We start from the raw sequence: 14,391 nt of genomic DNA, 5'->3' as shown, positions 1-14,391 counted from the left end.
CAGGGCGTAGAGGAGAGAAAGGGGATCCGGGCTGAGAACCCCACAGTCGAGACCAGGCTTCTCCACGTGCCAACTCTGACCATGGACAAGTCACCCCTTCTTGAGCCTCTGCTTTCTCGCCTGTAAAACGGGGGAGAGCAACGTCACGAGGTGACTCTGAGAACTGAATGAATAGAGGCTATCAGAGCCCCTTGTGGGCTGTCGTGAGAGTGTGCTTGGCCGAGGGGTGGGTATCAAGGGTGCCGTCATTCATGGCTGGTCCGTTTTCCCCACGGCATCCAGCAAGCCTGGTGCTGAGTCTAAACCTCATCACTCCAGATGGATGGACTTAACGGAGACGAGCAGGTTGGAGTCTTCAAGTCTTTTGCAGAGGGAAGCGGAGACTGTTTGTTTCTCCCCTGCCTCCCAGCTCGTGCTCCACCTTCCTGGATGCTGCTCTGGTGGGACGGTTCAGGTTAGGCAACAGGGAGAACTGAAAGATGCCCCTGGGATCTGATCAGGCTTCCCAGGTCAGTCTGGACCCAGCAGTCAGGCAGGAAACTCTGAGTCTCTTCCTCCCTTCTCTGGGTTCCCCCATCTTCCACCCTCCAGAGTCTCTCCTGGTGCTCTAACCTTAGCATCCCTATAGGGAGGGAACATAATGGGACGCAGATTTGGCTGTTTGTTCCCGGTTAGCTTGCAGGGCAGTAGAGTAATTGACCTGTGAGGTGAGGGCTGAAACTTGCAGCCCAGAAGCCCTGTCCTTCACCCTCCGGCAGCAGGTGGAAGGGGGTCCAAGGCCCACCGGCCCCTTGTCCTGGCGCAGGAGGCTGAGCACCTGTAGAGGGAGACAAGGGCTGGGGATGCAAGGTCCAGGAGGGGCATCTCAGTCCTTGGCGTTGCCTGGTTGGGTAAACATTGGTGAGAGTGGAGTGGCCTGTATTTGTAGACAAAATGTAAATGCTTTAGCAAGGAGACCCTGAACTTGACAAAGCAGGAGAGGGGCCAAGAAGTTGCCTCTCTGAGAAGGGGTAGCTAGACCCAGCATGGGCAAATGGGGTCCCCAGTGTCTTTCACTCCAAGCTGGAGATGCAGCGAGCTGGCACTTGAGAGAGCCCCCAGATGCACTGCAATCGGTTGAGGGGTTGTACATGTCTATGATGTGTGTGCATGGGCACAGCACCCTGTCTGTCCACGTAGCGTTCAACGTGGCCTCTCTGCAGTGACCCAGTCCCAGCTGGGCCCATGTTGATGCCTGTGGTGGGTGCAGGGGAGGCCTTCGTGACTGGGCACACATTCGTGAGCCTGTGCTGGGCGTGTGGGCGTGTACCATGGGGGCACAGGCATGACGATAGAAGTGTGATGAGCAGAAGCGCGGTGGCCTGTGCTTGGAGTCTGGAGGCACCAGGACCCCGACCACCCTGGTGTCTGAGGGAGCCGTCTGGGTGCCGGGTTGTGGGCCTGGGAGGAGCCTCCTCGAGGGAGCCTGACCCCATGAAGGGCCATGTCTCAGCGGAGGATGTGGAGGAGGACAGCAGGGCTGAGGCTCCTGTCCAACACTTGTGAGGCCCTCAATGAATCCTGGGCGTCGACCACACTTCCCTGTGGGGAGGTGGGGTGATGGGTGGGGCTTCCACCCGTCACCTCCAAGAGATTGGGGTCCCTCCCCCTGGGAACAGGATGCCTCCCTCTGGGCTTGCTTTCAGTCTGAGGCAGCTAGAGGGGCGTGGTGAAGGTCGCTGTGCCCACACCTGCTGCCCTGGCCTTGGCACCCTGAGGCTCGAGTGCCCCCGAGGAGAGGAGGCTCGCCGGCAGCCGCCCCTGAGCAGTGGCAGAGCTGGGAGGACAGGCGTCAGCCTCCCTCGCTTTCCACCGTCTCCTTCCCTTCCTCCCAGCCTGTGTTCCTCTCCGCTGCCTCTCCAAGGAGATGTGGGGCTGACAGGACACCTTCCCTGGGCACGTGACGGTGGAGACGCCAGGCAGGAGTTAGCTTGTTAGCAAGGGCTGTGTGGGCACACGCCAGGGCTGTTCCCAGCTTTTCCAGCGACGGCTTCAGACTGGGGGTGATGTGCTCCCCTCTGCGTCCCCGCCCCTGCCCTCCCTGGGGGAGCCAATTAGCCAGATCTTCATTAGTGGCTAAAAATCCAAACCCTACCGTCCTGGGTTTGAGCAAACTCTGACTGTGGAGTGAAAGGGAATCAGGCGGTTGGGCAGATCAGGAAGGAGCTGTCCCCCACCCGTTCCCTAGGCCCCCGCCTTCCTGCAGTGTACAACCCGCACGCCTGTTACTAGTTAAAAAAAAAAACAAACAAAAAAAGCAAATGAAAGGACTGAAGCTCAGAGAGGCTGCTGACCTGCTCAAGGTTACACAACTAGACGGTGGCGAGCAGAGCTTTCTCACCTCCAAGTTGAGTGATTTGGGTAATGCCATAGCTTTGCCGGCAGTTGGGGGAGGGTTGCTGGGAGAAGAGGGAGGGTCCTATATCTGAAATTCTGGGCAAGAGGCTGGCTTGTTGGCCCTTTCGCAGGAGAGGTGGGTCTTGTCTGAAGAGTATGGTCCGGACCCCTTGTGGGGACCCTGGTCTCTGTGTGGCAAGCAGCCACTGGGCTGGGGCGGGCGCCTGGGGGTGCAGCTGGACTGTGACCCACAGCTCTTCTGTCTTTGGGGCTGAGGGTGCTGCGACATCTTCCGCCTCTCTGCTGATTCCTTCTAAGGAGGTTGTTCGTCTCTGCCCGCCTGGGGCCTGGAGAGGGGCTCCCCTGGCAATTGCTTTCTGGGAAGTGGCAGGCAGGTGTGGACAAGTCCTTGTCCCTGGGGGCCAGGGGGCCAGGGTTCCATTTCGGGCTCTGCTTCCAGCTCCCGTATGAATCGGTTTGCTCTCTGGGCCTCCGTTTCCTTCCCCGTGAAAGGCATTTGGCTGGAGGGAAAGCAGACGCAGGCAAGGCTTAGCCGGACAGTCTTGAGACATCACTCCTCTTTGCCTAAGAGCGGAGAACCGAAGGGAGGGAGGCCTCACCTCGCCAGGGTAGAGGGCTGCTGTGCTCTGTGCCCCGTGGACGTGGGGGGTCGGTGGGGAGAGGGCAGCAGGTAGAAGGAAGCAAGGACTCCAGGGCCACGCAGAGCCGGGGCAGCTGGCAGAGATGGCACTGAGACCAAGCCTGGCATCTTTGACTGTCCCCGGGCCCCCATCCCACTCCTGAGATGGCTTGTGAATCTCTTCACCCCACCTAATTCCCTCCTGCAAGACCACCCAGTGTGGGCGGAGTGGTTTCTCTGCCATCAAGGAGGCCCCAGTCTGAGGGAGGAGACAAGCGCCTTGCCCTGAGGGAGCTTCTGATCCAAAGAGGTAAACAGGGGCCCGCCCCTCGTGCCCCTCAGAGAGGAGGCACAGGTCCTGCCCAGTCTTAGGGGGAGACAAGGCTCTGTCCTAGGCGAACCCCTCGTCTGATAGGGGAAACAGGGGCCCTGCTCTGGGGTGTCCCTAGTCTAAGGGGGGAGACAAAGGCTCCCAGTCGGAGGGAGGAGACCTGGGCCCTGCCCTGCGATGTGCCCAGATTCAGGGAAGAGGCCCTGCCCTGCAGGGGCTCCCAGTCTGAGCAAGTGGACAGAAGCTGCAGGGCAGAGTCAGCCTGTGGACGGGTGAGAAGCGAGAGCTGGCAGAGGAAGCATCTGGCTGGGGCCGGGCCCGCCCTATCCCCTGGGAGCCCAACGCCCTCTCTCTCTCAAATTCTCTCTCCCTGGGGAAAGCCCCAGAAGCTCTGCTGGGAGCAGCCAAGACCCAGGCAGGTGAGCTCTCCCTCCCTCCCCTGGCCCTGACGAGGTCCTTTCATTGATTCCGACTCGTTTACCAAGTGGCCTTTGGTGGGTTTTAAATCTGCGCAGATCGGTTCTTGTTCTTCTCCCTGCGTGAAGCTGTGACTGGCAGCACCCTGCACCCTCCCCTGCCTCCTGGCTCCCTCCAGGGCTCGGTTGTCCCCGCCCCGCTCCCCAGCTGGGTCTAGATGCCCAGCTTCCCTGGGGGCTGGGGGGTGGCAGGGCTCCCTGGACGTGTGGGTAGAAGAGTCCAGGGGGTCACAGGCCACAGCCCTCTTCCCCGCTCTTCCCCCCAGCCCGGGGAAGGGAGTCCATACAGGGACTTGTTAACTCCCTCAGCCTCCCTGATCCTCAGTTTCCCTGCTGTACTGCCAGGAGAATCGACCCACCCCAGGCTGTCCTCCACGGTGGCTCTGTAGATCAGTGCTGGGGGGTGGGGAGGGGGCATCAGTGTCACCAGCCAAGGACTATCCTGCCTCTGATGCCCTCTCGCCTTGCCCACCTTCCCCTACCACTGCGCTGCCCGGGTAGTGGTCCATCGTGGGGACGGGCTCCACCTGGCCTCTCCCCACTTGTGTGTCCTCCCTCTCACACCTCAGGGACAGAGGGGGAGCTGCCTTCCCTGGGCACCCAGTGATGACTGGCCTTGCCCCTGTGCTCCCAGGTTCCAGGGAGTCACCTTTCTTGACTAACCGTCACCCCCATGCTTTCAGGTCATTTCCCTTTCCTCCCAGGCCTCCCTTCCATGGGATCCCCTCCCCCTTCTTCCCTGTCATCCCTCCCGGACCAGACAGTCTCTCCTGAGGGGGCCTGACCTTCAGGGCAGTGGGGCTGGGCTGGGGGGATGGGGAGACACGGGGGCAGGTGTGGAGGCTCATGCCGGGAGCTGGACTTGAAGCCCTGTCCTTAATCCTCGGTGCGGCCACCTCCTCCCCTCCAATCCGCCTTCTTCCCACTGCCCACCTCCACCTCTGAGGCTCCGGTTGGAGTGACAGGGAGACTCAGCAGGGTGCTGGGCATTAGCAGTTTGGGGGGATATTACACAGGAATGTTTACAGAAAGGCGATTGCCCGGAAAATGATTTCGGTTACTGTGGTGTGGGGCAGAAAAGATGGTTTTACAAAACCAACACAGACGGGCTTCAGCTCCAAAGACCCACGGACAGACAGTGGACTGAGGGCCATGGGCACACGGGGCGCCCGGAGCCAGGGGCGCCCAAAGACCAAGGAGCCAGCTACTTCACGGGGTGGGGGGGAGGTGGGGGTGAAGGGATGATCCCTTCACCTCATTCAAGTTCCTGGAGCCTCTGCCAAGCTTGACCTTTGTCCTCTGGCCTCTGACCCCCCAGCACAGCGCACTTCCTGACTGCAGCAGCCGCCCAGCAGGATGGACTTGTCAGGCACACACAGTCGATGGTGTCAGTCGCCTTGGGGCTCCTCCTGGACCTCCTGACCTGGGCTCCTCTTGCTTTGGCTGCAGACGGTGGGACTGGGGGAGCCTTGCACCGCATGTGTTCAAGTGTGTGTGTGTGTGTATCTGTGGGCAAGGCACTTTGGGTATGAACTAGGCCCTCCACTTTTCCAGCAATCTCCATGCATCCCTCCCCTTGCCCTGCCTGCGGACCTCACTGGATCTAGCCCCAGGGTCCTCTGTGCTCCCTGAGTTGGTGCTCAGCCACCACCTCTGCCCAGGCAATGGATGGGGGCGCACCTGTGAGGTCTCTCAGGTCCCCAGGGGAGGAGCCTTGTCCAGCCTCCCCGTCTCTTGGGGAGAGGGAGCCAGGGTCCTGAACTCCGGGTCCTCACAGCAGGCACCCCCGCGAGAGCCCTCCCTTCTCTGCGGCTCTAGCTTCGTTCTCCCCTCTGCTTCCTCCCCGTCCTCGTCCTCTCTCTTCTTCCCTCTCCCTCCCCCTCCCCCCTTCTCCACTCTCTCTTCCTCTGAAGATGATGTCATGGGTGGATGTTGCCCAGTGACAGCCAGAGGACAGAGTCGCTGGTGACAGCTGGGGTAAACACGCCAGGTGGGGAGGGGCTGGATGGCTTATGAGAGCGTCTCACTGAATCCTTGGGATCTTAATTCTCATCTTGAGTTACAGTGATCTCATGTAAAAGAATAAATTAGGCTCCTAAATAAACATGGAATTTGGAGTTGGTGGAACAAATAACAATGTCGCTTTCTTCCCAAGCACCTGCGCCTTTATCCGCAGCCGGCCACTGGGGGGCGCCCACTGCTCCCTGGTCCTCCCAGCCTCTGGCGGGTTCACTTACTGGTTGCCCAGGCCAAAAAGGTTGAGCCGTGGGTGACTCGAGGCCCCCTTTCCCCCTTTCCTTTTCCCTCATTCTGAGCTGGATTTCATCAGTCCTGGGCATCTTCCCTGCAGCTTGAATCTCTGACTCGAAAATTATAGCTGGCCTTGCACACTGAGGGTACTTGGGGAGTTGGCAAACCCTCCAGGCCCAACGTCTCTCTCTGAATCCCCCAAGCCCCCATCCCTCAGGGACCTTCAGTCCCAGCGCCCCTTCCAGCACTGTACCCCCGCTCTGCTTTCCCCTCCAGGGTCTCCCCACTTTGCCCCTGTGCTCAGAGCCCTCTGCCTCTGCCTCTCCACCACAGGGTCTTCCAATTCCCATGTCCCTGCCCCCATAGAGCCCAGTGCTGCTTACCCCCTCAAGGCCTCCCTGTCCCATCCGCCCCCCATCCCCCACCCCCCACCCGCCCCTTGCTGGTAAACAGCAAGCATCGATCTGCTCGGGACCACTGCTACCCAGAGCCTACTGCTTGATAGATTGGAATCGATCTCCTGGGCTTCTCACTGGGCTGCTCAGTCTGGGGAGGGTCAGGGTCACTCAAGACCTTAGTGGTGGCTGGAGCGGGAACAGGAGTCATGGGAAGGCTGTCCTACCGTCTTGACAGCTCATGTGCCAGGCGTGTCTTTAATTCAAAGCAGTGTGCTTTCTCCTCGTTATCTTGCCAGCTTCTCACCCAGTGCCCGGAAGCAGGGTTTAGAGGTGGACGTCCCCAGTTTACAGATTAGTACCCTCAGGCTCCAAGAGGGAAGAGACTTGTTGATCGAATGGGTAACTAAAGGAATGGCTAACCCGGGGCCCCTCAGGGAAGGAGCTGACTCTAACCCCAGGGTGTCTCCGGCCTGTGTTTTTTTTCTCCCAATGTTCTGACTTCAAGAGCCCAGGGCTGGCTCAGATAAATTCATGCCTGAGCCCTCAGAGCCCACAAGGGCCTCTTTCTCCCAAGGGCAACAGGATGGCCCCCCCAACCCAGAATCCCAGGCCAGTTGTCCCGCTCCACTGGGGCCCCAGAGTGGAGAGATATCTGCACAGAGCAGGGAGCTAGGACTCATGGGTTACGCAGGCAGCTCACCTCTTTCCCTGAGCCTTGTTCCTCTGTTAAACAAAGCCAAAGATCTGGAAGGTTCTTAAACAGATTCTAAAGCTTTTCAAATCAAAGCCCCGCCTCCCCTCAGAGACAGCCAATTGTCTCTCCTACCCCCTCCTGTCTCTCTGCTACCCCCTAGAATCCAGCTCCTGCCTCACCCATGACCCCGGCCTCTGCCCGTGCCCAGGCACCTGAGGGGTGAGCCCTGACTTGGAGGAGGCAGGGGTGGGTTGGTCCTTGCTCCACGCTCTGTTCGGGCCTCTGCTCAGCAGCTCTCTCCCCACCGCTGCTGCCCACCTTTGTGAGATGTATGGGGCTGTAGTGATCCACTGTCTTGAGCCTCCGCCTCCCCGCTTCCTGCTCTAGCAGCCGGGACCCCTCCCTGCCAGACCTGCCTCGCCCCTTAATTGACCTGGGAGAGCCTGGGTGACCCCAGACCTCCCCACACTGCCTGCTTCTCTCGGGCTGGCATACTGCTTGCCCCACTCCGGATGCACTGAGGCTCCGCCGCACCCCGCCCCAGGAGCCAGGGGAGGAAGTGCTGGCATGGAGGGTGCGAGTGGGCATGAGCATCTCTTCTGGGTCCAGGAGGGCGTGAGGGCAGGAGGGCAGATGTGAATTGGAAACCTTGCCCAGTGCACCTATATGTGTCCAGAGCCCTAGGAGGCACGGCGAGCCTGGCTGGCTGGCACTGGGGAGGGCCCTCTGGCTCAGGCAGGGCTCATGCTGGGCTCTAGAGCTGGGCTTCCAGCAGCCAGGCCTTGGGCAGAGTCTGCCCCAGCCTAGGCAAAGGGAGGGCTACGGAGTGTCCAGGGCACTCGGCCAGGGAGGGTCTCCTCCTGCTTAGTTGTGCCCCATGTGGTTGCAGACCTCCAGCGGGTGGTGAGGGTGAGTGGAAGAGAGAGGTTAAGGGTCATGGGAGGCAGCCCCCTGACTCCGGTTGGGGCTATTTCTCCTGTGCCCAGAGCAACCCCTATTCCAGCTCTTCTTCTTCTGGATGATGGTCAGGTCACTCCCTTGCGGCCATATTCACTGGCCACCGTGGGTTACCACCAGCTCCTCGAGGGCAAGGACTGGGTCCCCACCGAGATGGCCCCAGGGTTCCCAGCCTCAGTCGGGGGCCAGCTTCAGGAATCTCCTCCCTACCAGGGAACCTTCTCACCGTCTTAACTCAATATGTTAACTCACTTTGAACTTAATAAATTTACTTTAAAGGAAACCTTATCTCACGACCACCCCAAGGAACAGTACCCATGAAATCAGTGGCTGGGCCTTCTTGTTTTTTTCTTTTTAATCCTTGAAAATAAAGGTATAACTATTAAGCTATGAAACAGTGTTCCTCCCCCAGTCATCTCTTGGGTATCTGGACCCCACTTTGGGGAGCACAGCAGAGGGTTGTGACCGTGGTGAGAGGGACAGTTGCCTGCGGGAGGGAGGAGGGAGGGACCCCAGACTCAGCGCCAGGGTGAGAAGACAGCAGGCAAACAAGGACGTGGCACCATTTTTCCATCAAGAAACAATTGTCGTCTGGCCAGGAAGGTGTGGTGGGAGGGGGTGGGGCCAACCTAATAAACGTTGGGGTCCAATCTGGCCTCTACCACTGACTGTGGCTTTGGGTGTGTCACTGGCCTTCTCTGACCTGGGTGGCCCCATCTCTGAAATGGGGCCACAGGAATACGCCCCTCCCCCCTCCCACACACAGGAGGTTTGAAGGCTGTGCTAACGGCAATCAGTCAGGCCCTTGGAAGCTTTGGAGCTCTGTGTCCACGGAAGCCATTCTTCCCTTGGCTTTGGTGGGCGGTGCTGGGTCATCGAGGGGTCAGTCCCCCGAGATCTACATGCCTCTGCCATAGCCCAGGGAGGAGTGTGTGAGTGTGTTGGGCGAGGGGTGGTTTTTCCTAGAATGTGGCTGAAACTCCTCTTTCCTCCTGTGGTGGACGGGAGGCGACTGAGGCCTGGCCATGGGCCTGATGAAGGAGGGAGGGGGCTGACGGGGGCTGGGCTGGATGGAACTGGCTGGGTCACAGAATCCTCAGCCCCTCCTCTTTTGCCCCAGTCGGCCCTGTGAGTTAGCCCCTGCATCGGGGTGCCTGTGTCTGCTACAGTGCTTGATTCCCCCCAGAGCTAGGCTACACTTAGGGGTGCTGCTTTGAGGCTAGTGGATTGTGAGGCTGGGGGTATGCTGGGGAGACCAAGTTTGTCTCTCAAGGGGGGTGACTTCTGGAGATGAGGGAGGGCAAATCTGTTTTACGACCAGGAATATGACTCAGGTAAGCCCCGGCAATTCCTCCCACCCCTGGTGTGGGTGACACTCTGGAACCGTTGTCCCTGCTGGGCTTTGGGAAGGTCAGCGTTGAGGCCGGAGGGTAGGAGAGAGCAGAGCTGGGCCTGGGAGGCCAAGGGCTCAAGGCTGATGGGCATGTGGGGATGGGCTTCAGAGTTCTGCATGGAGACCTCAACCCCCGGCCTTCTTTTTTTGCTCCTGTACTGTACTTTGTCCCCTGTGCGTCCCTTACAGGTCTTGAACTTGTTTGTGTGTGTTTTGGGAAGGAGCCTGAAGAAAGGGAGGGGGGAGGGGAGGATCCCGGGGGGAGGGGAAAGCTTGAGCTGTTCTGTCTGCTTTCTTTGAGTTTGTCCCCAGTCCATCTCTCACTGTCCTCTCTGTGCCCAGCCTCTCCTGTCTGTCTGTCTGTCTGTCTCTGGGGAGGGAAGGGAACGGGGCTCCCCTGTCCCAGGCCCTGATCTTTGCCGTCATTTCCCCCCTGTTTCCTAGTCCTGACCCTTTTCCAAGCCAACCCCCAGCCTAAAGACAAGTGTGTCCTGGACATGCTAGTCTGAGGGAGGAAGCTAGCCCCTGCCCCACTCCTTAGAAGATGCTCTTGAAAGAAAGGCAGTGCAGGCTCCTTTCCACAGCTTTCAGGAAGCGTCTAAAAGGAAACTCACCTTCCCTCCCCTGTGCAGCCCAGCATAAGGAAGGAGGAAGGGGATGTGTGGCTAGAGGGGTGTCCAGGACCCCTGCTTCCAAGCCCTCCTTGGCCTCAAAGGACAGCACCTCAGCCACAGTCATTATCCTCCAAGCCACCGGCAGAGGGCAGGAAGCTGGACACTGCCCTTGCTCCCCCCCCTCCTCGGAGCCACCCCGGCTGCCTCTTCTGTTCCTAGTGGGGGGCAGGCAGCCCCTGCCTCACCCCAGGTGCCTCGTGCCGGCCCCCCTTAGGCCAACCCCTCCTCACAGCGATCCCAGTGGGAGATGGGCAGCCCCAGGCTGGGCACACGGTGACCCTGCCGTCCCCCCTCTCCCCCCTTGCAGATCCGGAGCGGAGCAGCCCCCCCATGCTCTCTGCAGACGATGCCGAGTACCCTCGGGAGTACCGGACCCTGGGGGGCGGGGGCGGAGGCGGGGGCAGCGGGGGCCGGCGCTTCTCCAACGTGGGGCTGGTGCACACGTCGGAGCGGCGGCACACGGTGATCGCAGCCCAGAGCCTGGAGGCGCTCAGCGGGCTGCAGAAGGCCGATGCGGACCGCAAGCGCGATGCCTTCATGGACCACCTGAAGAGCAAGTACCCCCAGCACGCCCTAGCCCTGCGGAGCCAGCAAGACAGGATGCGGGAGCAGGTGAGTGGGGCCAGGCTGGGGAGGGGGTGTGACTTGCGCTCCCCTGTCCCCAGGCTCATACTGATTCTGAGAGGCAGGCGTCTGGGGCGGAGGGGGAAAGCGGATGCCCCGTGGCTGTGGTTGGCCTTTTCTGGAGCCTGGGGAGGAAGGGGGTGGGGGCTCAGCACCCAGACCTCTGCCTGCAGCGCTGGAATTTGGAGCATGGGACTGGACAGAGAGAGCCCAGCCTCTAATCAGGCCGTTGGACTGAGCAGAGGAGGACTGTCTTGGAGAGACGAGAGCGCGGTGGGGAGGGAGAGGGACAGCCTCGTCGTGGACTGAGTGTTCTGAGTCTGAGGGGCCATCCAGCGGTGGAGTTGAGACCTTGGGGTCGGCACCTCTGTGATATGGCCCCTAAGGGAAGGTCAGGCCTTGGGGGCTTCAGAAGGCTGGGTCTCCTGTGCCCCAGCCCTGCAGGAACAGAGCCCAGAATTTCTGGGGCCTTTTACCTCCTCCCTCCTCCCCGACCCCGTTCCTTCCCCCCAAGACTCGCTGTGTGACTTTGAGCTAGAGGACTCCCCTCTCTGTGCCTTGGTTTCTCTCCTGTTATCAGTAGGGCTTAGACGGGAGTCAGGGCTCCTGCCTCTGGTCCAGGACCTGTCTCCTTCTTTATGGGGTGCGAAGCTTCCTTTGTAAAGCTCTCCTTGGGTTCCTGGAGGCATCTCTGCATCCAGGTATGCCCTTCTCGTCCGTAGGAAAGTTCTTTCTTGGGATTGGCCTTCTACTTACAGGCCCACCTTGGTAGGGGCCTTGACAGCTGCAGCACGTTGACCGTTGACCGCTGAGACCCAGGCGTTGTCCACTCTGGGAGAAAGGGCTGAGGGGAGGGGGGTTCATCCCATCAGCATCCGTTCAATCAAGCCTTGGGGTATCCGTCCCTGCTCTCGCACCCGCCTGGCTGTCTCCCTTTCCAAGTACTGCGGGGTGTGGCTGGGGAGGGGGGAGAGTGTGCCCATCCCCGTCCTCACTGTAGGGAACAAGGACACGTTGGTGCATTTCTGGTACCTTATCTGCCCCTGAGGTCACCTCCAGTTCTGTCCGGAGTCCTCCCGGGAGCAGAGTTCCAACTAAAATAAGGGAGAGTTGCAGAAGGAGATCTGGCCCTCCCCTCAGGGGTCCCTCTCAGTGGATTCCTTCTGTGTGCTCTGGCTTAAGGGGAGGGGACAGGGACCTTTGTGATCGAGATGGGGCGAAAGGATGGTTAAACTTAAGTATAAGGGGCACAGTCAGTTGGAAGAGGGTTTGGAGTAGGGGAGATCAGGTCGACCGGCCTGGTCAGGGAAGGCTTCCTGGAGGAGGAGGTACCTAAACTAGGCTTAGAAGGATGAAGAGGGTCTGAATAGTCCTAGAGGAGGAGAACGCTGTTTTAGGAGGTAGGGAGATGGGAGGTGAGCATAGGTCCGTGCTGGTTTGAGGACTGGCATAGAGGTCCAACTGGCTGATGCAGAGGGCTCGGGGTGGGAGGCAGTGAGAGGTGTGGGGGCCAGATGGTGGTGACTGGGGGGGCGTGGCTGTTTTTGGATGGTGAATAGGAGGGGACAAGAGGGAGTGGCTGGAGGCAGGGAAAGGAGAGGAGGAAGAGAGTGTGTCGGGGAGGATGAAGGGAAAGGGATGGGGTGGGAGTGGGGTTGGAGAGAAGATGAACAAGGCTTGTTTGCTGCCTGGATCCAGGAGGCAAAGACAGAAAAACCTGGGTGACAGGGACATGTTGGTGCCTTGGGGGGAAATAAGAGGGATGGGAGGGAAACGTTTGGGGGAGTGGGGGACAGGAATAGGGGAGATGACTTTGAGGAGGGGGTAGGGGTTTCCCGCAGAAGTCTATTAGGCACTGAATACACAACTCAAGACTCTGAAGGGACCACAGCTTCAGAAGGGAGCTTGAGCACGATGTGGGCAGAAATGGAAGTGGGACCCAGGGTAAGCCTGGTCACCAAGGCAGAATGGAGTCTGAGAAGGGAGAGGGCCCGTGACAGATGGGGAGGGGGAACCAGAAATGTCCTGCCTCCCTGAGGAAGAGGACAAAGGCCCAGCAGGAGGGCCCCCTGCACTTCTGAAGCCTGGAGGGATGGGAGAGAGAAAAAGCCATTGGGACCGGCCAGGATCTGTGGGACTGGAGGGTATCAAGAGCTCCTTTCTCGTGCTGTGGTGAGGTAACAGCCAGTGTCAGGGGTCGAGGAGGTTGGAGGTGGTGAGGGAACGGGACCCCTGGGCTGCAGATCTGTCTGGGGAGGTTTGGCCAGAAAAATATGAAGACAGCCGGCATGGCGCCCTCAAGGGGCAGCGGGCCTGTAGGGGAGCATGTGGGCATGTTTGAGGGCCTCCTATGTGTCTGGGACATTCGCTGGCACAGAGTAGGTGCTCAGTAAGTGAGTCAAAGCACGGCCGCTCACTCACAAATTCATTCCTTTATTCATTCACTCATTCATTCCCTGCCTTGGGGAGTAAGTGGGTAGTATCCACGGCTGTTTCACTTCATTGAACGCTCGGTGCCTAAGCCTAGCTCTGGCTCAGTACGTTAGTGGGGTGACCTAATGAGAGACGATGACTTTGAGGATGTTGAGGGCCTGGAGGAATCAGGAGGGGATGGGTTTCGAGCCTTAGGTGTGGTGTGGGAGAAGAAAGTCACCTCGGCGAGATGGCAGGGAGGAAAGCGGTGCTGTCAGGACAGAGGCACACTGGGCTGAAGCCCCCTGGGGAATGGTTCCCGACAGCTTCGAGGAGGGGGCAGTGAAAAGCTGGAAGAAAGGACAGGCGAGGGACAGCCCCCTTGCAGAGTGTCTGGAGAGGCAGTCAAGAATTGAAGGCAAGGACTTCAGCAGTATCCGTTGGGGAAGGCCTTGCCCTGGGCTCAAAGAGCCCCCAGCCTGACTGGAGAGAAAGACCCGGCAACAGGCCCAGGGCCCCGCATAGAGACCCAGCCTCGTAAGGGACTAGCCAGTGCCGCAGGGTCCCCCTGTGGAGTGAGCTCTGTGCCAGACTTGCCCCAGGAATGCCCTCCCCACCCCGTCACAGTCCCCCAGCGGCTCCTGCCCGCTCCCCCTAATGGGGTGTCCCCCGCTTCGCACACACAGGTCGGCGGCTGGACCGTGGACCCCGTGTGCCTCCTCAGCTCCCTCTGCTCCCACCTCCATGGCGACTCCGCCCCCTCCGGGGCTGGCCAGCCGGCCCAGGTGAGTCACCCGCCTCCACCCCACCCCCCAAACCCATGGCAGACTTGGGCTTTGGGGAGGATAGTTTTTGGAGGGGGGATTTCCAGGATTTTAAGTTTGCATCCCTTTCTCTTACGTAGGAGCCCGCATTCTCAGGAGGCTCCTGTGCCCCGTCCTCTCCCCGTGATAGTCTAATTCCTACTGCTATAGCTCCCCAAACCTGTGCCGAAGTTTGGCTTTGGGGAGGGAATTGTTTTGAGGGGGAATAGTCAGGTTAAAAAACCTTTTTTTAAAAAATCCTTCTCTCCTTAAACAGGGGTACCGCTCCCCTCACCCCACTGGTTTTCAGGAATCTCTTGTGCCCTGTACCCAAGTCCCACCCCCACTGTGGATCATCTCGTC

The 14,391-nt window shown here is 59.7% G+C and overlaps 1 protein-coding gene across 2 annotated transcripts in view; it reads left to right on the top strand.

Moving 5' to 3' along the window:
• SRCIN1 (SRC kinase signaling inhibitor 1) overlaps positions 1-14,391 on the top strand; it is a gene marked incomplete at its 5' end in the record, with an annotated part of 66,903 nt that overhangs the window by 13,245 nt on the left and 39,267 nt on the right. For both annotated transcript variants that reach the window (XM_082604373.1, XM_082604372.1), the window contains 2 exons: positions 10,497-10,801; positions 13,912-14,010. In XM_082604373.1, the coding sequence (XP_082460499.1) occupies positions 10,497-10,801; positions 13,912-14,010 (404 nt within the window). The remainder of the gene's footprint in view (positions 1-10,496; positions 10,802-13,911; positions 14,011-14,391) is intronic.

The sequence above is a fragment of the Mesoplodon mirus genome, assembly GCF_964341445.2.
Source record: "Mesoplodon mirus genome assembly, chromosome: 18".
NCBI classification, from domain to species: Eukaryota; Metazoa; Chordata; class Mammalia; order Artiodactyla; family Ziphiidae; genus Mesoplodon; species Mesoplodon mirus.
Note: the sequence above shows the minus strand (reverse complement) of the source record. Positions and strands in the feature narration are given on the sequence as shown.